At 35.7% G+C, this 24,878-nt stretch overlaps 1 protein-coding gene across 1 annotated transcript; it reads right to left on the bottom strand.

Annotated features, from left to right (window-relative positions):
• Nucleotides 1-9,265: 9,265 nt before the first annotated feature.
• Nucleotides 9,266-21,987, bottom strand: pitpnc1b (phosphatidylinositol transfer protein cytoplasmic 1b). The gene is made up of 10 exons (XM_052579404.1): nucleotides 21,527-21,987; nucleotides 19,491-19,639; nucleotides 17,120-17,208; nucleotides 16,937-16,944; nucleotides 16,750-16,821; nucleotides 14,043-14,135; nucleotides 11,149-11,304; nucleotides 10,992-11,055; nucleotides 10,739-10,825; nucleotides 9,266-10,117 (listed from the first exon to the last, which is right to left on the bottom strand). Exons 1-10 carry the CDS (start codon nucleotides 21,572-21,574, stop codon nucleotides 9,969-9,971), a joined length of 915 nt encoding a protein of 304 aa, XP_052435364.1. The 5' UTR covers nucleotides 21,575-21,987; the 3' UTR covers nucleotides 9,266-9,968.
• Nucleotides 21,988-24,878: the final 2,891 nt, after the last annotated feature.

The raw sequence follows: 24,878 nt of genomic DNA on the forward strand, positions 1-24,878 counted from the left end.
GTACTGTACTTTGGATGGAATGTGTTGTTTTGAATAAAATTATTTGTCAAATTAATTTAATATAAATGTTAAATGAAAGATCTAATACCTTGACATAAATTTATTGTAGTAATAAAATTTTTTGGTGCTAAATAATTGCCAAAACCCCTATCCCAATCCTGCAAGTTTCATTAAAACATTATTGATATATGGTAAATGTACAGAAAACATTTTGATTCCAAATACTTATTTTTTTTTTTGGAAAGAATGCTCACAAAGGCAGCATTTAAAAAAAATATAGTAAAAGAGTAACATTGTAAGAAAAATGTTTTAGTCATTCAGATTGTAATAATATGTCTTAATTTTACCATATGTTTAATGTTTTGCTCAAACAAACTGAAAATAAATTGAAATTTGATTAATTTTAAGTAGCCATTACTCCAGTCAAAAAACAAGTGAACCTGTTGATTCCGATTTTGTCATTAACATCATTGATATCATCTCAAATGAATTTATAAAACATTCATGTTTTGCCTCCTAACCAAAAAATGTGTTTTGAACTTTAAAAAAAAAATCCTTTATTATTTTTGCATTTTCAGACAGATGATGTCATGTCAAGAGGATGGCAATAATGTGAAATTATTTCATAATAATCATTGCCCCGTAGTTTATTTTTAATTGTTCCAAGATATACATGAACAAGCAATATGAGTAAAATACTCTTAATATAATTGCAGCTTACAATGTCACTAAGATACTGTTGTTAATACACTGGCTGGATGACTTATTATTCAAATGACAGAAACCCACATGCTGTCAAAATAACAGGATATTGAGCACCTTGTACTTGTTCCTTTAAAAAATAAAAACACAAAGGATATATGTAATCATTGGCCAGCAATCAGTATCAAGCCCAACTGTTTACCCCAGCCTCTTACTTTGAGTAGTATGAAGCTGCAGACTCGGAGCCTGCTGCATCTACAGTCCCGCACCCAGAGTCCCACATTCTCAGACCCCTTGCAACCCAATCTCACAGCAATTCGTACATATTTTAGGAGGTATGAATTTGTACAAATGACCTACACCTAACCCCGCCCCTAAACCTAACCGACACAGGGGTTTAGACGTATTTTACCAGTTGCAAAAATCGTATGAATTTGTATGAATTACCTACACTTAACCCCGCCCCTAAACCTAACCGACACAGGGGTTTAGACGTATTTTACCAGTTGCAAAAATCGTATGAATTTGTATGAATTACCTACACTTAACCCCAACCCTAAACCTAACTGATGCAGGGGTTTAGACAAATCGTATAAAATCGTACAAATTATTAGCCACCTTGTAAAATACATATGAATTGGTCGTGAGATAGCGTTGTGTATCGTTCTCAAAAAACGAGGGGACTGTAGATGCAGTAGGCTTCGAGTCTTTAGCTTCATAATATTGCTTACTTTAAATTTTCATCACCCAAGTCTCCAGGTTCAAACAAATGTATTATAGTCAGTTAGTGATCAATTACATGAGATTTAGAGCACACATTCTAAAATGCATTTTAGAACGAGCTTATAGGAATCACATTTAACTCGTTCAAATGAGTTCATTGTGACATTTCTTGTTGGCTATGTTGTTATATAGTCATTTGTCATGTAAACTGAAACTCTTAAAGTGGCAATAAACATTCAGATTAATCAAATATGGTTTGCTGTTGATATTCTACACCATTTATGCTGAGGTGCAAGTGAACGATGCAGTGGAACCTATACATAATAGCTCATTTGTCCTTTCATAATGATCTAAAAAAACAAAAACAAGACATTGATCTTTCGTGTGACATTGAATCTGGAAAGAGGTGAGAGTAGGATTACCTACAAGTGGTTACAGCTGTGGGACAGCAGGATGCACCTGACCCGTCCTTACAACTTTCACTTCGTCCTTTTTTGTCTAAAGCACGGTGAATCACAGAGCAGAGGTCAACATATGAATCAGACACACGTATATGAGCTGTGTATCAGTGTTTGAGCGTTAGCTGAGTAGAAACACATTGTGGTGGATCTGTTGTCCCTGCTGGATGCCTGTTTGAACAGGTGGAACCATGGGGGCCCAATGAACCCAGAGAAAATGATTACATAATCATCATTACCTTACATCTGTCAACACCGCCAAGCATACAAGGTCAATACAGCTTTGAATCTCTCCTTATGTCCAGCCGATCACTTCCATTCAGCAGGGTTGTTGTATTCGGGTTTCAATTGAAATGTTCTGATCCACAGTCAAAGACTTAACGCTCAGTTAAGCGCAGTCGTGTTTAATATGATTAAGCTTTTTTAAGCTCTGAAATGATGTAATGGATGGTGTTTGAATGCAACAAAGTGCAGCAGAGCCGGGGTGTGAGTTTGTAGGTCAGACGGAGAGGAAAGGAGGGATAGAGACGAGAGAAGAGGTATAAAAGACTCTTTAGAGTAGAGAGGGGAGGAGAGAAAGTGAGAGGGCTCTCTAAGTCTCAGGAGCTGTGCCTCTTGAGTTAGTGATTATAAGCTCTTTCAGTATGTAGATAACAATCTGAACAGTATGGTGGGAGAGAGAGAGATAGATAGAGAGAGAGAGAGAGAGAGAGAGAGAGAGAGAGAGAGAGAGAGAGAGAGTAATTACAACCTCAATTAAACAAGAGAATCTGAGATTAGGGTCAAGAGCCCTATCACACTACATCACTGATACAACTCTGCCACTTCATCTCTCCGTTTGTCTTTTCTGTCTGTTTTTCAAAGCGTTTTTCAAACTGTTTCTCTGTTTCCCCTTTCGCCCATGTGCTCCATTTGCGCCATCTCTGGTTTTTGTTGCTTGTCGTTTTTAGTTTCATAGTAATGAAACTTTTGATATGAGCTGCAGTATTAAGCCCGTGGGGAGATCACCCCTCTCTGCTGATAAATATTCATGAGTGCACAGTCAACCATCTCCCCCATCTACTGAAGGTCAGCCCTTCTGTTTTGTCCACGAGGGCCCTGACTTATCTGAGAATCTGTACATTGGAAAACCGCTTCAGGGCCCTTTGTATCCTATGGGAGATGTTTCAAGATTATATAAACAGCTATGCATTACCTGTTTAAATTTACAATTGGGTTTACTCAGTACATTCCATAAAGCGTGTTCTATATTCTGTATTTTTGGAAAATGGGTTTATGTGAGTTTATGAACTATGGACTAATTATTTAATAATTCATTTTATAATTACTTACACGCTGCTGTAAGCTTTTTTTTTTTTTTTTTTTATGGAATGGCACTTGGAATTAAATTATTACCTAAAGCCTGGCTCACACTACAGGATTTTTAGCCCAATTTAGCCCCGATTTCCCCCATTCCCCAGAATCGGAGCAAAAATATTGTTGAGCACCTCAATCCGTCCCAATGTTCGACGCAGATTATCTGGTAATGTGAAGCATTCACTGATCGAATCTTGCACCTCCCAATCTGCTCACACACAAATCAGGGCCACCCCAATCAATATCGAACATGTCTGATATTTAGGATTTAAATCGGGATGATGATGGCTATATTTTTACATCAGTACTTTGACAACAGCCAATGCATGACTGCAAAACTGTTGCTGTACGGCTCCGTTGGATAGTGGAGATACAGGAAATTTTTTCTTCACATTTTGTAGTCTTTATAGTGTGTCGAAAACATATCACAACCATAAGGAAAAATAGAAGAGCTGGGAGCTGCTAGCACGCTAGAGAACATATGTTACCATCCCTGAAATATCATGTGAGGCTCTACCTTGGTTGATAATCTTAATATCTGATGTTAGCAAAGTCCACTAAAGGAGGTAGAGCCTTCTCACATTTGGCTCCCAAACTCTGGAATAGCCTTCCTGATAATGTTCGGGGTTCAGACACACTCTCTCTGTTTAAATCTAGATTAAAAACACATCTCTTTCGCCAAGCATTCGAATAATGTATCTTTTTAATTGTGAGTGTAGTTGCATCTGATCAAAGGTGCATTTTTATTCATTAGCTTGGGTTAAACTAATTTTACTTTGTTGGATCAGCAGCTATGCTAATGATGTCTGTATTTTGTTTCTATGTTTTGCCACGGGATTCACATCCCGTGGTAACTAGGATTTACACAAGCTCCAGTCTGGATCCAGAACACCTGAGAAGAGATGATGCTGACCCTCAGAGGACCTCAGATGATGCTAACCCTGAATGAACAAACAGAACTAACAATTATTCCTAAATGTGTGACTTAATCATATAATAACTTAATTAATAATATTGATAGTTCATCGTCTAGCTGACTACGTCTTGTATTATTATTATTTTTTAGTTTTTCTAAAATCCTGTCAAATGTGCACAAACTACTAGCTACTACTAAATATTGTAGAAACATAATTTTCTGTAAAGTTGCTTTGTAACGATTTGTTTTGTAAAAAGCGCTATACAAATAAACTTGAATTGAATTGAATTGAAGTGTGCGATGTGCCACCATTTTCAAATCTTGTAGTGTGTGCATGTTTAAGATTTGAGGGAAGATTCTCCTTATATGTGAGCTGCAACCAGATTTCAAATAATCGGTTAGTGAGCCAGATTTAAGAGATTTTACTGAATTAGGTGTCATACAACAGAGTGGTGTAACTATGATGTCACTTTGTGGGCAAAAACCAGGAAGTGAGTTAGCATTTTAGCACTTCTGGTTCCATCTTGTAATAAATTAAATATATAATTTGTCTTTATACATATAGATAATAAATATACACAGTACACAAACATATATCATATAACAAAATGTTTTATTTTGGATGCGATTAATCGTTTGGCAGCACTAAAATAAATAAAAGTATATAATAGAAAAGTGACTGCATGCTATCCAGCTAGTTGGCGTTATAAAAGTGGCCGCGTTACCTGTCAGTCTTTTTACACATTCACAGTAAACTAAGTGCATAATACTGTAAGTTAGTACTACATTGTCAGCAATTGCAACCAGGGGTTATTGATTTTTGATGCTAGCAGGAGTAACACGCGACTGCCAGCGGTTTTAATCACTGTCATCGGTCTTACATTTATTTTTAAGGGTCAGGGCTTCTGAAGCAGTGGGCGTTATCTAATTCTGCATCTTTGTTTTGGCAGAAGTTACAAAACTGCAAATGGCTGACAACGCTTTTCATTATTAATTCATGAATAAATGATATTGATTGTAGTGATGTCAAAGCTCTCAAGGCCTTCAACAAATCACGCAGAGATGTCCTGATGGAGTAGGACAAGGGATTCGACAGCAATCCCAAGGCAGCCAGGTACATCATGCAAACTGGTGCAGTTATTTAACAGCAGCTCTTTCTTTCTCACCTAAAGATGAATGGAGAAGTGGTGGAGGTTTACAGCTTTGATGATGTAATGATTGCATCATTTGTTTATTTATAGTCCTCAAGTTTGCAATGATCCTTTGTTAAATATTTAATATTTAGAATAAATGACAGGCTTGTGTCATATTTTGGGGACAAATTTGTATCCATCCATCAGAACCTCACAACATCTCCTTTTGGGGACGTCCTCATTTCTAACAGTGGTATAAAATCTATCTATCTATCTATCTATCTATCTATCTATCTATCTATCTATCTATCTATCTATCTATCTATCTATCTATCTATCTATCTATCTATCTATCTATCTATCTATCTATCTATCTATCTATCTATCTTAGATACTTCATCTTACTTCATCTCTCTATCATTTATCAATCTATAATCTGTTTATTTATTTAGTGTAACATTACAGAGAATTTCTAGAATCTAGAGTAAAAAGGAATGAACAATGCGGAATAAATTAGAGATACAAATGAAAAAGAAGTCATAGGCAGAGTTGTCTATGTTTTTTATAAAAGCCAAATGCCGGTAAGGATGAAAATGGTGATTTTCTGGTTTTCTGGATATGATCTCATTACTATTACGGTCGTGTTTAGGGTGAAGAGGCTTTTTGGCTGCTTGTTGGTGATGTCTCATTATGTAATGACATATTTTGACCCTTGTATGTCACGGCCTGTGTGTTTGTGTGTGTGTATCCACATAATGTCCATATAATGACCATCTAACTGTTTTCTACCTATATTTGTGTCCATGAGTATATATGTGTAACTTTATGTTAATACATATGTGTAAGAGTATATAGTTATCTCAATGTGCGCTCTATGGGTTCTCTGCTTATATGGAAAAGTTTAATTCCACCTTTGTGAATCAATAATATATCTCCATTAAGATCTATCGGCTTTATTAGGAAACATATGCTGTGTTGCAGTGCAGTTCTGGCTATGTAATTAATGGGCTGGGTGGGCCAATTAAATTTGGGTCCTTTATGGTTGTGCTGATTGCTGTGTTTAGGGCCTGAATTTCAATGAATGCCTCCCAAACATTCCCACCCTCTTGGGGGAGTATGTGCGTGCATGCGTGACTCTACATTTGCTTGCATGAGGGGATGCTTGTGTGTGTGCCCGTGTGTCGGCTGGAGGTGGCTTCAGCGATATAATTACTGCTCATAAATTACCCTTGAGATCTTTTTAACCCACCTATATTATTATGATAATAATGATTAGAGACAGACAAAAAGGCATTGGTATCTGGGTTAGTTTGCAGGGCTTGGGTCAGTCTTCTGTCTTTAATCCAGCACATCTTTTTTCACAGTGAAATCCAATTTGCAGTTTACAGTGATTTCTATGTGAAACTAAGTGATTTTTACTGTAGTCAGGTAGGTCTAGTGTTAAATATGCCTTTTCTGTTGACATTTAACAGCTGTGGGACACAATGCAGATGAATGTTCTTTATCAATGCAGTTTATCTCTTTGAGATAATGTGGTCGTTCAGGTATGAATGACATTTATGAAGCTGCAGATGGGTCGAAAATGAGATGTCCCATTTTGAGGAGTCCACATCAAATTAAATTGACTAAAATGACTTTATATACATAGAAAGTGAATAAACATAGTTATATAGTTGTGCTGCAGTTAATTTATTGCTCTTAAATTAAGTTGCAAAAACCACGTCATTTGGTGAAATGCCCCCCAAAAAACTTGTTATATTTATTTTGAAAAATATGTAGATGTTGTGAATAAATGATTAACTGTACTAGTCAAGCAGTATTTGATCTAGGTTGATAGCCTGCAATATATATGCTAAGATATTTTCGTCTTTCAGTATCACTCTAGCAATCTGATAAATGAGGAATGTATAATTAATGTTTTAAGGCATTGTTTATTTGTCTGTGTGTTATTTTTATTTTTTTAGTTTCTAGGCACTGGCAAAAAGTAGATGCAAAGCCAGTAGCAAGTGGCACTTTTAGAAAATAGACGGGAAAGGTTTGAAATTGTCAGAATAATAGCTTACCGGTGTTTCTGAAAAAAAAAAAAGTCCATAAAGAGTCCATATAGTAACAAGATACCATACAAGATACCAGTGCTTTTTATTTTTCAAAATCTGCTCCTGCTCTCATTTACTCAGGAATGTTATTAAAAATAAGTTTATTGATAAAGACCGAAACTAAAAACATTTCAACACCAATATTCTGTCCCTTTTTGGCAAAACATCACTGAGTGTAACAAAAAAATGTCATTCAGCATATTATATATATATATATATATATATATATAGATATATATATCTATATATATATAGATATATATATCTATATATATATATATATATATATATATATATATATATAGATATATATATCTATATATATATAGATATATATATCTCTATATATATATATATATATATATATATATATATATCTATATATATATATATATCTATATAGATATATATATATATCTATATATATCTATATAGATATATATATATATCTATATATATCGATATATATATATATATATATATATATATATATATATATATATATATATATATATATAATTAAACAAAAGTTCATACAAATCAAATCATGCACAATATTAGTGTTTAATTGAAATGATTATTGTCTAAGTCCAACAAACTGAAGACATGATATCATTTGTGCTGTTTATTCTATTGTGGTAGAGAGAGCTGATCTTTTACACTCCCTGCACCAGTGCTACTGCCTTAGCTTTCTTCTAATGGAGTTTATACATCAGAAATGTTCTCCTGAGAGAGATAGAAACTGGGATGTGAAGGAGGGGCAGCAAGGGAAAGCAAGAGTGTGAGAAGATAGTGAGAAATTGAAAGAAAGAGAGAGCCCGAGCTGTAACAGAAGTGCCTGGAGTCTTTTGAGCGCTGCTTGAAGACTTCAGGAAACATGGATTCAATCTTTGCCTTCCACATCCCTTCGTCAGAAAGATAAAAAGAACCAAATAAAATGCTAGGAATGAATGAATACAGTAAAAGCCACAGGAGGAAGCAGCAAGGATTTTTGCAATTATATGCGAGGAGAAAAGGTGAATATGACAGCAAAAATGCAGTTCCTAGAACGCTTAAAGCTTGCAAGATGCCTATGCTCAGACTTTTGTTTATGAAGTCACTTTTTAGTGATGCTTTTTGGGGGCTTTTACCCCACAAAGTGAGTTATTAACAAGTATACTTGCTGTTAAGTAAACTTTTAACCTATTGGGATGCAGTGTTATTAAAAAGTTATTAAAAGTTATTCAAAGTTTGGGGTCAGTGAGTTTTATTTTGTTTTGTTTTTTTGGGAAAGAAACTGATACTATAATTCAGGAGGAATGGACTACATTTCAAATAATTACTGTTCTTTTGAACTTATTAAAATAAATGTATCAAAGGATCCTGAAAAAAAAAATTTATAAAGGTTCCCATAAACATTTAGTGTCAAATTATTGTTTAGGACATTTTAAAGAATCATCTGACACTGGAGAGTAATGACTGTTGAGAATTCAGATTTGCCATCACAGAAATAAATGGTATTTTTTTATATATAAAAAATAGAACATTTTAATATTTCAAATATGATTTGTTTATTTACTCTATATACAAACGCATGTAGGTAAAATAAGACACTAACAACTTAAATGAGCCTAATTGATTTATAAATGTGACAAGTGAACTCAGGGACCACAATATTATGTTCATTATGAAAAAAATATATACATTCATTTTCAGAATTGTTAAAGTTATTACATTTTATTCAACAGTCTTATTAAATTATTTGTGTATTTAAAGATGAACTCTAAGTGAGTGTTGGATGATGGCAAAGATCTTAATGTAAAAATAGAGCAAATGAGTATTTGATATACTGAAACTGATAAATAAGAAGTCCTTGAAAAAAATTGTCTGATAGCACCAGAGCATCATGCATTCCTTAAGTTTATTGTTAAAAAAACATTTAAAGAAATGGCACTTTCAACATTCTTCGGCCTGTTTGAATGGCTTGAAATAACAACGTTGTCTTATTAATCAATGATATAAAGACAGGTGTCAAATAACACACAATGCTTCATTCATTTTAGTCTTTCATCTGATCACCCAGAGTACTACTGCTAGTGTTCTCGCTATGTGCTGCACGACTAAACAATCAATTGTGTTCCGTCAATGTATTGACACAGGGTCAGAGGTTAGTCTCAATAACCCATAACCCACTAAAGAATTCAGCTAGTCACTTATGATTGCCATAATCCATATGATCAGGATTCACTGAAACAGTCTACTGATCATGTCAATAGAGGCTTTTCATCTCCATCCTGTGGTCCCCTTCATATTCATAGGCAGTGGAATAGATCATTTGTTCAATGCATTTTGGTGAGGTCTGTGTGAAACGTGAATTAAGGCACTATGTTTTCAGTACATGAGAAGCTAGAGTCTTTTTACATAATATCTACAATTCTTCAGTAAAAGATGCATGGTTCCTCTGCATGGAACACAAGCATGCAAATCCAGATGGAACGGAGAGCTGAGAGTGACAATGTGTATGGTGTTTCTAGTTTTGGTTAGAAGAGAATGTCCAAGTCCAGAATTTTGTTAAATGGAGGTACTGGCAGGGGACGATGTGGTGTTATTCTGGTGTAGAGTTTAATCTCATGGGGTTTTTGAGGGAGGAAGGGCTTGGCATGTCTACAGTCTTTATCCCCATCTTTTTCAGTGACGATTCATCCGTAACAGAGATGGAGCGAGTAAGGCCGGGTCGCACTGGAGGAGCAGAGTCTGCGAAGAAGAAAAGAAAAGCCTTCTGATTTAGCGTATCATTTTGCAACAGTGTTTTTATGAGTCATGATGACTTCCTTATTAATAATGAAGTTGCATCACAGTGCTGACTAAACTGTACCAGTTGTGATGCAGTATAAAACCTTCACCAATAGAGGGCAGTGTGGACAGAGAGAGATGTTCACATTGAAAATTGCATTAAATAAAAGCTCTGCCACGTGAATAAATGTGTATGTGTATGTGTGTATTCAAATGTATTCAGCATATATTTTACCAGTCGTTTGCTTTGCTTGGGAATCGAACCCATGACCTTGGCGTTGCTAGGGCCCTGCTCTATTGTTGAGCCTCAGGAAAGCTAAAATCTATTTAAGCTCTAACATGAATCTGGAAGCATTATAAAAATCTGGTAAAATATTTATTTCAGATTCCAGGTTTTCTAATAGATGTATCTCAGCCAAATATCGCCCTACCCTAACAAACCATACATCAATGCAAAGCTTATTCAGCTTTCAGATGATGTAAAAATCTAAATGTCATAAAACTGACCCTTATGACTGGTTTTGTGGTCCAGGATCACAAATAAGTAAGTAAATTCCAAATGTTTTTTTAATTTCAGCGTACCTGTGCAGGTTATGTCACTCTTGAGTTTGCTGTTGGTTTCCTCCTGCTGTTTTCTCTCATACTCTCTCACCTGCTCGAGTGTCATTCCTGCAAGCACAAATATTTGTTACGCATTTGAGTGTGTATTTGCGAAGAATTAAGATAGATGACGTACAGCAATCCAGTGCCAAACGAGGGATCAGGATTCTTATGGGTACTTAACAGAGCATGTGGTTAATTATGGTAATGAAGCATTGCAACACATCTCATTTACCATGCCACTCGTCAATCCATGCCACCGCCTGTCTGTGTCCCACCAACAGAATGTCACGAATGTTCTATGATGAATCACAACATGCCGTAATATGACACATGATGGGATTACATGACTAGACAGCATGATGCAATGCATGGGATGTTATGGTCAGTACCCTGTGAATGAAGTCCTCTGTTCGCCCCTGGAAGCCGTAGACCTCAAAGCTACAGGTGACTCTCTTGTAAGAGCACATGATGGGTTTAGTGGTGTTCCTCCAGCCATCCACAAGGGGTCCCCGGCCTGTTTTCTGTGACACCCAGTTGCTCAGATCCTGTTTGTTTTAAGTAAGTACACATTACCTGCTGAGTGAGCAGATCATTGCTTGCTCTTGTGTGTGAGTGTGTGTGTTGCATGCTGTGCATGAATTACTGTACAGGGGTGACATTACATTTCACAGTCGATCATGTGCTGTCCCTTTTCTAAAGCGTTAGAGGCACAAATCTCATGCTTTTGGTTGTGAGACATAGATGTTTGATTAACTATAATCTAATGTTAACCTAAATTAACCTAGCATGCAAAGTATCTGGTATTACATTTTGGTATCAGCACTGTTTTAAAACAGTGTCTGTTTTTATCAGTTAAAATCTTTTAGTACATGATCCGTGGAGTTAATATTCAGTGAACTGTCATACAAGCTGTTATGAATAATTAACTCATTTTAATGAGCAGAAATGTAATATTTAGCTGCACTCCTGTTGGTGCATACATGATTCCTGTTACAAAAAATATTATTATTATTTTAAATAGGAACGTAAGATATTTTTAAAGTTTTAAAGACCCTTTTAAAGTTTGACCAGTGAATAATCTTTTTCCTTTTTTCAATATTTATGCAAACTGAAATTTTGACTATCTGTCATAAACTAATTTGTTCCAAATTTTTCCTATTTAGCATTGATTTTTATTTAATGCAAATTATGTATTAATACAATAAAAAACTGATTATTGGGTCTATTGATAGCCTTTTCCTTATTATTTTATTAATTGTATTATTTTATAAATGTCATTTTGTCTCCATTAAATGGAAAGTTTTTATTTTTATTTTTGATGATAAAATGGAAATTAAATCCATCATTTATATTTGAAAGCCATTATTAACAATGATTAGGCCTATTCTGTGGATTATCAGGATTGTTTTTTTTTATTAATTTATCACATTAATTATCAGTTACAGAAAATAATAATTTTTTTAACAACTTGTTATAATATAATATAATACTGCAACATTGGTTCAGCCATGGATACTCTATAAAGTTTAGTTTTGGTCCCTTTTGCCTGTAGAAGTGATATAATAGTTTGTTTGTTTGACTGCCTTTTGTCAACAAGTCTGAGCTTGTCTCTGTGTCTCTCAGCTGTTTTTTCTTATTGAAAACTGTAATCCTTTTGGATTTGTCTTATTCCTAACTCGGCATATGACAGCTATGGATTTGAGGTTGCGCATGACTGAATATGTGAGTGTAACATGGAAACATGCTTTCCTCTGATGTATTATTTGTCCACTTAAAAGGCAACAGATTCCAATGAACTGCATCACTAAGTAGAGAGCATTGAGGAATGTGTTTTTATGTAATGCTTGTCTTGCGGTTTTTGCTTCTGTGCTTGTGTGCACACACATTACTTATGTCTCTCTTGTGTGCTTTAAATGCTAGCTCTGAAGACCTTTGCACTGCAGTGAGGCCACAGAGACCTAAAGAACACAGATGCTTATTTGTGAGTCAAAGTTGTTCCCCATTCCGAACCCAACTCCAATTCAAATCTTGATTTTTGAATGTGGTACAAATTTACAATTTAAATTTAAAGGGTTAGTTCACCCGAGAATGAAAATTTGTCCATCTCATCTACTCACCCCTCGAAGCATCCTAGGACCTAGGTGTATGTGACTTTCTTCTTTCAGAATAATCCAATCAAAGTTATATTAAATATTGTCCTAGCTCTTCCAAACCTTTTAATGGGGGTAAGTGGGTGTTTGTTGTCAACAGTTCAGAAGACGTGAAATAAAGTGTGCACGTCTGTAATAAAACGTCCCTCACATGGCTCCGGGGAGTGCAGTGCATATGTCTTTCATCTTCCGTGTCCCACAGTCAGCAGATGTTAGGAAAAAAGTGTTTATTACATTTAAAATCTGGATATGAATTTGCTGAATTATTCTGAAAGAAGAAAGTCACATACACCTAGATCCTAGGATGCTTCGAGGGTGACTAAAAGAGATGGACGAATTATCCTTCTCGGGTGCACTAGCCCTTTAAGTACAAACAATTATATTTGTTGTAAGTGTTTATATGAATTAGCTAGAAATGTCATAAACCAAAAAAATGGGCTTATTGTTTCCAGAAACATTAAATTATATTAATAAACAGTGTTTGAAATGCTACTTAGGCTGCTGACTGAAAAATTGTAATAGGGATTTTTAAACAAAACGTGATTTTGAACTTGTACTTTTTGATTCTGCCCTTTATTTCTACTTTTCTGTTGATTTTTAAAACACTGACAATATAAAGCCAGTTAATTATTTTATATAAAACAATGTGATGTTTTTAATAATTCTATTTTTTAATTATAATCTGACTTTTATACATAAAAATTCATAATTGCTTTATGTTTTAGGAAAAGTGTCTCTCTCAGGGCGATCATTATATTTAGGGGGTCCTTTGTATCAAATGTTTAAAACCCCCTGCCGAATGTCAAATAAAGCATGTTTTGATGTTAGTTTTAATGTGACAGCACTCCGTTTAGTCTAATGAGCTGATCATTTTTTTAGCCTACGTACAGGGAGATAAATAGGCATAATTATGCAAAATTAATTATTTATTTATGTTTTGACAAAACTTGTGTTGGACTAATGAAATTCCTCTTATGTAGATTGCAGTTCCATACATTCCTCTTCCTGCCATTCCAATTCAAATCATTCAAGTCATGAATTGAAAATAAGCCGCTCTTAAATTCTGAATTTCACCCAGACCTGATTTTGTTTTGCCGTGTACAGTACTTATGCATATATGAATGCGTATGTACCTCTGACTTCTTATAATGCTTGTCAGGGATTGGATCACTCAAAATATCCAAAAAGCAGACATTGTCCTTTAGAGTGGGGTCATCACCAAACACCTGCACAGGAAACATCAGACAGCACGGTCAGACAAATCCAACAATATATCAAAGAACACACTGCTTTCTTATTCCAGCAAGTCCCTAATGCCCAAATGAAAAATGACATCGCAGCTGCAAGTACTGTAAACACAGAGGCCTACAAATGCACCAGCTTCTGCATCTGATTGAAGACACTGGGAATGTGTTGCAGTGCTCAGAGCGATCCTCATACCACACAATGCAACCGGTTAAACATTCTGTAGCCCATTACAGAACCTTGACACACTCCATAACACAAGACTCTAGGGCGTAGGAAGAGCCTCAGAATTAATGCAAAAAACATGGAAACAAAGAGTGCAAAATCAAGCCTACTATAGGCAGAAGTACTGAATTATGCAAACTACTGCAGGCCAGTGGAAAAAGAAAGCAGATAACAAGTCTTAACTTAAAGGAAGGCTGCTTTGACTGTGCAGCATTGCAGGTGCTTTTTGCACCTGCTGGAATCTGAGAACGAAGGAAAAATAAGCAATTAAGAAAATAAGTGGTGCTCTCTTTTTTTGTCTCTCTGCTTCAGACACTCTTTAGTCTTTTTTATGTTGTTTATGGTTAAAAGCAATGCAAGTATTTTGCAAATGACTGCTCTTTTTCTGCTCCGTTCTTTCCTCTCTCTGTCTTTTATCTCGGGCTCCTTGTTGAAAAGCTGTTGTAATGTTTACTGTCGTTCCTCTCATCTGATGTGTTGACAGTATTATTTTCATTTGTTTGATTGTGCTGGATTTGTAAAACTTGCTATGTGTATGTGCCTGTATGCAAAACAGATTTCTTGTTTTTCATTTAGTGTTTATGTAATACACTCCCAGAAAAAAAAGGTACAAAAGATGGAACGCCCTTGTACTGTAACTTCTTTACCTCTAGATAGTGCATACCCCAGTCTTTTCTTTTTTTACTTAGAATGTCGTTTCAATTTAGGTGTAAATGTGAGTGTATGTGAATGAGGGAGTGTGTCTGCTGTTTTATGTGGAGAGAAAGTTGGGTCAGGAATCTGTAACAATTACAAAGTATCAATAACAAAACTCTCCCGCCATCTCCCTCTCTCTTTGTTTCCACAGGCACACTCGCTCATAAATCTTTGAGTCGCTTTGTGGCAGGTTGGATCTTGTTTAAGTCGTATTTTTCATTTCTTAATAACAGAGAGCACTCCGGGGCAAATACCTCTCTCTCTTTCATTCACTGTATGCAAACAAACACACTGGAAACCAGTAATAACTCAACTCATCACGGTAATTACTAAAAACTCTGAATGACAGCATGGCTAAATAAATTGTCTGTTTGTTCACTTTTAAAGCAGGAGACTCTCATTACCTGCAGGCCAGTTGAAAAAATGTTTTTAAAATCTAAAACCTTGGAGTGACTCATGAGGTTGAATTTTCTGAGCACTGCAATTTTCCCCATTAAGCTCCATCAAGAAACCAAAAACATTTGATGTCATGGTGAGAAGTTATTTAAAACAGATGCACAGATTATTTAAATGTTATTTTAATGTCTTATTTATTTTAATGTCTTTGGCCGTTATTAAAATTCTGCTGTTTTTTTTTTTGTCTTAATAAATAAATAAAAAAAGACTAAAAATAAAATTGTTAAATTATTTGTGTTTTTAAAGATTAGCATTGGGTAAAAATCTAAAAGTAAAAATTTGAGAAATGAACATGTCTGCTACAATATCTAATTATGTAAAATATTGAACAGTAGTTGATATTACTCATATAGCATCTTTTTTTTTGTTTTTTTTTTTGTATGCTCACCAAGGCTGCATTCAATTGATCACAGTATTATTGCAATTATAACACTTAAAAATTACTGTTTTTTATTTTATTATATTTCAAAATGTAATTTATTCCTGTGATGGTAAAGCTGAATTTCCACATCATAACTCTAGTCTTCGGTGTCACATGATCCTTCAGAAATCATTCTAATATGCTCCTGTGGTGCTCAACCTGGTTCTTCTTATTAATGTTAAAATAATTACCATTATTTACAGTAAAATTAACAGTTGAGCTGCTTAATAATAAAAGATAAAAGATAATAAAGAAGCATAGAGAATTCAAAAGAAGAATTTATGTCATTTATTTATTTATTTATTTGTATTTTGTAACAAGTGTTTACTGTCACTTTTCAGCAATTTAATGCATCATTGTTGAATGGGGGAATTTGTTTTACTAAGTCGTGAACTCAAACTTTTGAATGGTAGTGAGCTGTGCAGGGCACCAAAAATAAAAATGTGGGATCCATTAACTTAAGACATGTCACAGTGAGTTCTGGTTGTCTTAAATACAAGAGACCTAGATTTTCTACACGTCTGAACAAAATCTTTTTGACCCACACCAGTAGTTTGAGGCCCTGCTTTAACGGCATTGGTGTCATATGTCACAGGAGGAAGGCGGAAGGAGGAGTGTTTGGATCTTGCCTGACTGTTACTACTGAGTGCTTCAGAGACAGACACAAGCACAATGGCCTTTACAAGGACGATGAAGCTACGTGTGCCGCTGATGAATCGTCCTCCCTTAAGAGGATTATCTCCTGTGTGAGAGAGTTTGTGAGTGTGTGTCTATGTGTGTTGCCAACTCTCACTCACATTTTCATCGCAGCCGTTGTCATTCTCAAAGTGTGTCTCTATCTTGACATGGAACCTCGGCAGGAAGGAACACTTTTGGATAGAGCAAAGAAGAGAGAGAGAGAAACACGAGAAGGAGAGAGTGAGGTGATTATGTTGAGCCCAGAGCAAACTGCATGAGTCTGAGCTGACATATGAGAATACTTACCGTGTACTCTATAGCAAAACACCAGTGGATGGAGAAAAAGAAGGGTATGCAGAAGAGAAATAGGGTGTTACTGTAGGTCACAGCTGGTTGCATTGAATAGACAACTAGATGTGCATGCCATGTGGTGATACTTTCATATTCAATCACTCTTGTATTTATTGTAATCAAAATGTTTAAACTCACCTGTTACAGTGTAAGGGTAGAAGTTCCAGGCAGTTTCTGTGATATAAAAAATCATGGGGACAAACTTTCTTATCCAGGTTGGCAGTTTGCTGAACGGAGACATAAAGGGAAACATGAGAAAATGTTGGGACACAACAGACCTATTAAACAAAAGACAAAAACAGCCCTCAGCTTAAACCACCATGAATTTCCATGTGGGTGTATGTTAGTTAGGTACTGAAATGCACCATGCAGTTCAACAGTTGACCTTGTGATCACGAGTGAAACTGTTAAAATTTATCATCTAGCACAATCTTTCTGGTGAAGCTGGATGACAAATTCCATTAGTTCATTAGTTTATAGTTGTACGAAAGCCAAGCGGAGTGTTTTATGTTTCTCTTCACAGACACTTCTGTTATACTTTAAGATGCCTTTCAAAGTATGTTATAAATAATGTTCATAATGTTTGTTACCTTTAATGTTTTTCTGTATAATTTGTGTCATGAACTACTGTAACAATGAACAATACTTTCACAAAATTTATTAATCTAAATTTATGTTAATTTCCAATGTCAATTTTCCACATTTTAAATAGTATGAATTAACATTAGTACACTATGGAAAAATTGTCATTAACAATTCATGATTGTAAAAGTTAACATAAACCTCGACAACAAATTCACAATTAAACAAATTAGGCCTTGATGTGTTAAAATATTAACTAGAATAATATTATATAATACAAAAATATGTATTACTATATGAAAGGATCAACTTTTAGGTTTTAAATGATTAAATATATAGAGTATTATTCCAAACGTTGGGGGCGGTACGATTTCTTTGAACAGAAAATAAGGAAACTAATACATTTATTCAGCAAGGACACATTAAATCAATCAAAAGACATTTAATTAGTTACAAAAGATTTTTATTTTATGAAATAAATGTTTTTTTTTTATTATCACAGAATCTTGAAAAAATATTATATTTCCACAAAAAATAATAACTAGCACAACTGATAAATAGCACAAATGTTTCTTGAGCAGAAATTTGACATATTAGAATAATAGGACTGAATGGCTGCTAAAAATTCAGCTTTGCCATCACAGAAATAGAAGACATTTTAAAATGTATTCAAATGCAACAAGTTATATTAAATTTGAAAGTTAATATATAATAGAAATGCCTTGCTGAGTGTAAAAGATTTAAAAAAAAAGAACAATAGTATTGTTTAATGGTCAACTAACTGAAAATGTCTTCCATAATATGTTTGTTTTGATATTTTCGGTCATTTAAAGTTAAGTGTGCAAATACTTTTTAGGCCACTTTAGAGGTGCATGTGTGTTTGTGTTTTGGGTCAAAAGGTCAAACGACTGTCACAATAGCTACAAGTCTCACTTCCAGAAGAGTCTGGTGCCATCTGTCCCTTACAAAAACACAGTCAGAGACCAAGAAAACCCCACTACCGAGCGAGAGAGATTATGAACTCTGCACTGTAAGATAAGGCAGCACAGACAGCGCTTGAGATTTACAGCCTGAGGACTTGAGTGATGGATGGATGGACAGAGGATGAGTAGAGAGGGGTGGAGAAGAGAAGATGTAGATCATTCATGGTCAGCCAGCTGTGTCGGGCGCGTTCTCACACTCTCTCTTTCCCATTCCTGAAGTGACAGACATTTCCACAGCGTGTTCCAGCGGTACAGCACATTCCCACCCCAAAACTGCCATTACATTACGATCCTTTGCCGCTCGTGTCTTGATGCTACAAGTTAAATTATTCATAATTACAATGCAGCGGTTCAGCGTGCTGTACTTGTAAACAGCATATAATGATCTCGTCTGCGGTAATATCAGCATTTGGATTAGACTCACATGCTCCACGATAAGATTTATTTGACCATTAGGAACTTAATGCTCTGCCCTTTTGGTCTTTGCTAACACATTAATGGCTTGAAAAATGTGTTTTACTGCTAGAGGTGCAGTAATTCATATTCACAACAGCATCTAATGACTGAGTGTGTGTGTGTGTGTTTTGTCCTTGTAGGGTGAGAGTGTAAGGAACACAAGAAAACAGGCAATTACAATAAGTGTGTGTGCATGTTCACGGCGTGGGATGATATCTGACTGAATGTGTACGTGATCTTCTGTGGGACGCTTATGCTGATGTGTGGTTCTGCTTGGAGCCCGACAGGAAAATAGAAGGTGTTTTTGGAGGGAAAGTGAGTGATGGACGGAGCTGTACTGCATTCATAAAGGTGTTAGCTGCAGTCATCAATAATAGCTGATCGCTGGCACGTTGGCAGGTGGGTGATGTAAACCGTGAAAGAAACAGGATCACTTATGCGTGCACGTGTGTGTGTGTGTGTGTGTGTGTGTGTGCGCACGGCTTCACCTGTTGAGGTAGATGCGTTTCTCTGTGATCTGTCCGGCTCCGTGTTTGGGGTCTGTGCAGGGCTCATTGCGGACGACCTCCACCCCTTCGCCCCCTCCGCTCTGCTCACTGCTGTGCTTGCTGATCATGTATAACTGGCCGATCTTGTACTGAGGAAGAGAGAAAGAAATTGTTGACCTCTGTTTGTGATCTCATATGTTTCATTTCCTCCTTCTTCTTCTTTTTTTTTTTTTGGACTTGTTCTGAGTTCTAGATTCAAGAAATGGCTCGTTTTTAGCTCATAAGGTGGAGTGTGAATTGAATTGGAATTTAAATTGGAATGACAGAAAGTTGAATTTACAGAATTCAGTCAGGGAAATTAGTTTAATGTAAGTTTTGAGACAAAACATAAATATTTTCATTGTTTTTAACTAATTTTGACACTTTATTTACCGATCTGTATGAAAAAAATGTCTAATAGCCTATGTAATTTCTCTCTCTCTCTATGTATACACACACACACATAATAAATATACATAGTACACACACATATATTATGGAAACTAAACTTTTTTGGAAACTTCATGTTTATTTATGAATTATATAATATAATATTATATGATATATTATTAGTAATTATTATAATTTAATGCATTATTAAGTAAATTGGAGCTTTATAGGAAATTGTGTTCTTCCATAATGATACATAAATTGTGATCTATAAACAAATACTTAAATTAAATAACATTTCTGTAGGTGATGCTTTGCTATCAGAGTTTGATTATTAATGTAATATAAAAATTTTGGAAATATGTTGATGATATGTGCTAACATGATAACGTAAAAATGCTTATGGGAAATTTTTTTTAACAATAAAAAGTAATATCAGCAATATAAAAATGGTTTTGAGAATGTCTTCTTCCATGATCCATCAAATGAAAATTAATGTAATTATATTTCAATCAAATATTTACATTGTTTTAATTGAATATATGTATATTATTTAATCAATCTAATATAATACATATTTTAATAACTACATATGTGTGGAATTTGTTGATAATATATAATGTAATATAAATATTAATATATATTTACATGGTATGTTTTTTAAAATCAGTTTGATTTACATATTTAAATTAAGTGTTTACATATTTGTAAAGAATTATTAACAAAATCAAGAATGTCATGATGGAATTTTTGGCAGTTTGAAACTCAGTTTGAAACTCCCATAAATACTAAACCCTTCCACTTAAACATCATTGTTTATCATAGTGCTTGATCTCTCATCTGCCATATGTTTTGTTTTTGTTTTGTTCTCTAAATACTAAAGTGTTCTGGATACAAAAAACAGTTTCCGCATATTCTCCTGAAAAGCTGTGTTGGCAGCACTGACAGGGTTCCCACTTTTTTTTTTCTGAGGACTAATTCTTTTGAAATCCGTTAATGTGAAAACTCACTCCAACAATCATTGTCACCGATGATGACGACAGAGACCTTGTGAAGTCTTGGAGAAAAATGCTGCCTGTTTGCACAACAGAGCTTCTCCAGAAAAAGGGGGCGGTGCTCCTGTCTGGAAACTATTCGGTCTAGTGCTGATGTAGACCATAGACGGATTCTGAGGCAGACTTTTACAGTAGGTCAGGTGTGCTTGTGAGGACTTGTGTGATCTGAACGAGCACAAGCTGGCTACTTGAAGGTGAAACAGAGACAGACTAAACAATCCCTGACCCTCTTGTAGAAATCCCAAGCCGTTTGTGGCAAAAGGCCTTTGTGTTTCGCTCCTAGCCTTGAGGTGAATAACTCACTCCTGCCTTCAGAATAAAATCACGTAACTGGTCAGACCCGTTTAGGTAAAGAAAACGGCTGAAATGGAGAGATTATGTAATACAACCCACAGACATATACACAGGACGACAAGATTTCATCTGCATAAACAGAGTGGAATAGAGATCCTGTTAACCTTTACTTTTATACACACTAATCACGAGGACAGCTGCTGTACACCCAAACATATGGACACAAACCCAAACACACGTAAAAAGTTACAAACTTACCTCGTCGACAGTGAGCGGCATGCATATCCGGTATTCTTTCATCAACATGGTTTGGCTTAAATGGGCTTTATTTTATCCTTTTATCACTCTTTCCCTTTCTGTTTGTCTTAAGCGTCTGTTTCCTATTTTCAGACTGTGTCAGCATGAAACTGTCAAGCGGTTTCCGTAAAGCAAAGTTGCACCCTTCTTCCTCTCTCACTTCACTGATGTCAGAGCTGGTCCTGTAAACTCTGCCAATGTAGCCGCCGTGTTTATTTGATTGTTCTCATAGTCTCTCTGTCTTTCCTTCTTTCCTTTGGCTCTCTGTATCATGAATGCACTAGTTTCCTTAGCATTCAGTTCTTCCGTTCTGTTTTTATTATGGTTTAATGAGATATTACAGAGGTAAGAGTAAAACTGAAGCTTCCCCTTTCTACTTCTTTCTTTCTGTGAGTGTGAAAGAAGAAAACAGACTGCAGTTTTCATGTGTAACCTTGCCATGTTCTTTGCCCCTCCCTCTTCCCTCCCCTTGTGTCCGTTGTGTGCATTCTTTTCTTGTGTGCTCTTTTTTATTTTGCTCTCCTCCCTCACTCAGTCCACGACTTCCCTCCTCCACCTGACTTTACTTTCCTCTGCTGATTTCCCGCACATCTACTTCATCTCTTGTACTCACAGTCCTAGTTTCATTTTCTCTCTCTGCTTTTTTGCCTGCTATCTTTATATACAGTATCAGTATAACTCCACTTTGCCCCAGATTAAACAAACTCTGTTTACAATACAAAATGCACTGACCTGTAGACTGCAATGTCCTTTCTGCCAGACAGAAAGTCTCTCTCTCTGTGTGTGTGTGAGAGAGGTTCACAGTACTGTCTCAAAGTCAGTGCATTTTTTCAATGAATACTTTTATTCAGAAAGGATGCATTAAATTTATCAAAATTGACTCTGAAGACTTCAATTAATGCTGTTCTTTTGAACTTGTTCTTCAAAAAATAAACAATACAAATGTTTCCAAAAAAAGTATTAAGCAGCCCAACTGTTTTCATTGATGGATTGTGTAACACCTAAGGACTGGATTAATGGCTGTTGAAAATTTAGCTTTAAAATCACAGGAACAAACTACGTCGTAAAATATTTTAAAGGAGTTATCGGATGCCCGTTTTCCACAAGTTGGTATGATTCTTTAGGGTCGTAATGAAAAGTCTATAACATACCTTGGGTTAAATTTCTCAATGGTAGTGTAGAACAACAAAATCAGTGCTGTTTTCAGCAAGCCGTCTTAGTCCATGATCCTTTAAATGATAATGAGCTGTGCTGACCCCGCCCCTCTCTTCCGTGGGGAAATCAGTCATTCTCATGATACTGTTTACTTTCACTGCGGAACTTGCTTACTAATATATTATTGGGAAAGACGATTTGCAAAGATTCATAAAAGAACCTTATACTCACTTCTTTTGTAGGTGAGGCTTGATCCCGAATGATGTACCTAAATACGATAAACGCATTTAGGTAGATCGGGGGACACATTCTCTTCAAAAACAAAGGTAATCCACTGCGTCTTCAGTGGCTCAGATGTTGGGAGCAAATGATGACTGCTATGTTCATGATTGCATCCAACAACAAAAGATCTCAATTGCTTGGAAGACATTCTTGTCTACATTTGCTCCAACTTCGAAACAATGGCGGACTCATGATGTCACACAGACAGGCATCTGAGATCGGCTCGATTTGAGAAAGGGGAAATGATTTAACAAGATAATTTTTTTTTTTAAAACACAGGGTGGATCTTTATCATTATAAGGGTGTATGTGTACACACTGCCAACACACATTTCAGTTCAAACAACTTAAAAAGTGACAAGTAAAAGTACATGTCAAATCCGAAGACCCCTTTAAAATAGAAAACGGTTATTTTAAATTGTAATAATATTTCACATTATTAGTGTTTTTACTGTATTTTTGGACGTGTGAACACGAGATACTTATTTCAAAAAATCTTACCGCCCCCAAACAGTTGAACTACATTATATGTTGTATAAAAATGCAAAAGTTTGAATGAAATGACATAAAAGTATAAATGTCGGACAACTTCCATGATATTGTAATGAAGAGAAAAGCCTTCTTGGAAAGTAATTTGGCATAATCATTCATTATTTATTTATTATTCTCAAGAAACTGCTTCGCTGGTATTATATTTGAAATAGATTTGTCTGCAAAATAGAAGTCATGTGGTGCAACTGACATGTACAAACATGTATAAAAAAATGGAAATAATACAGAGGATATGATTGTGTCAAGGTCAACAAGTCTATTAAAGGGGGGGGGGGGGGTGAAATGCTCGTTTTCACTCAATATCCTGTTAATCTTGAGTACCTATAGAGTAGTACTGCATCCTTCATAACTTCAAAAAGTCTTTAGTTTTATTATATCCATAAGAGAAAGATAGTCTGTACCGATTTTTCCCGGAAAAACACGACCGGCTGGAGGCGTGACATGTGGGCGGAGCTAAAGAATCACGAGCGCCAGTAGGCTTTTGTGTTGAGAGGAAGTGGAAGCTGTGACATTACCGTGAGGGAAAACCCATCATCCAAAACAAACCATGGCTTACAGTCAGATTCAGCCGTTTATTTATGTTTATGCAATCAGATCCAGAGGCTGAAACTGAACGAGAGCTGCAGCAGCAACGACTCGCTCTGAGCGGGGCTCGAACCTGGGTCTCCGGCATGGGAGGCGGATGCACTAACAAGGAAGCAGAGATATTTGAAGCAGTTTTACTCACCGCCTGCGGTTCCAACACACGATCGTGACCCTATTTCATTGGGATTGCATCATCCTTAAGAAATAAAATATATGCAAATCCGTCGTCAAACTGGGCCTTGTTTGTAAAACAAGCATCTTCGAAATGCAGGGAACAAACACAAACACTTGCACAACTCCGTTGATGCTCTGTAAAAATAAACTCCATCCACTGGTCCCTTAATGCTGTTTTTTTTTTTTTTGGTAATCTGTGCAGGGTTGTCTTGCCCTGGCAACCAAAAACACTTCTTTTGTAACTTTTCGCGAAGCTCTTGCTCTGATCAGTGAATCGCTCTGATCAGTGAAATGTCTGTGCTCAGCCTCGCTTTACGGGAGCGCGTGCTCTTCCGGCAGAACTTCCCTTAGGACCCATATAAGGAAATTCCGCTCCATCTAACGTCACACAGACCCATACTCGAAAAAAACTTTCCGAAACTTGTGACAAACCGGAAGGAGTATTTTGGGAACAAAAATACTCCTTCAAACATACAACTTAATTTTTGAAACTTTGTCCATGTTTAGCATGGGAATCCAACTCTTTAACAGTGTAAAAAACTCAGTATGCATGAAATAGCATTTCA

This window comes from Carassius gibelio, chromosome B16, assembly GCF_023724105.1.
Source record: "Carassius gibelio isolate Cgi1373 ecotype wild population from Czech Republic chromosome B16, carGib1.2-hapl.c, whole genome shotgun sequence".
Taxonomy (NCBI): Eukaryota; Metazoa; Chordata; class Actinopteri; order Cypriniformes; family Cyprinidae; genus Carassius; species Carassius gibelio.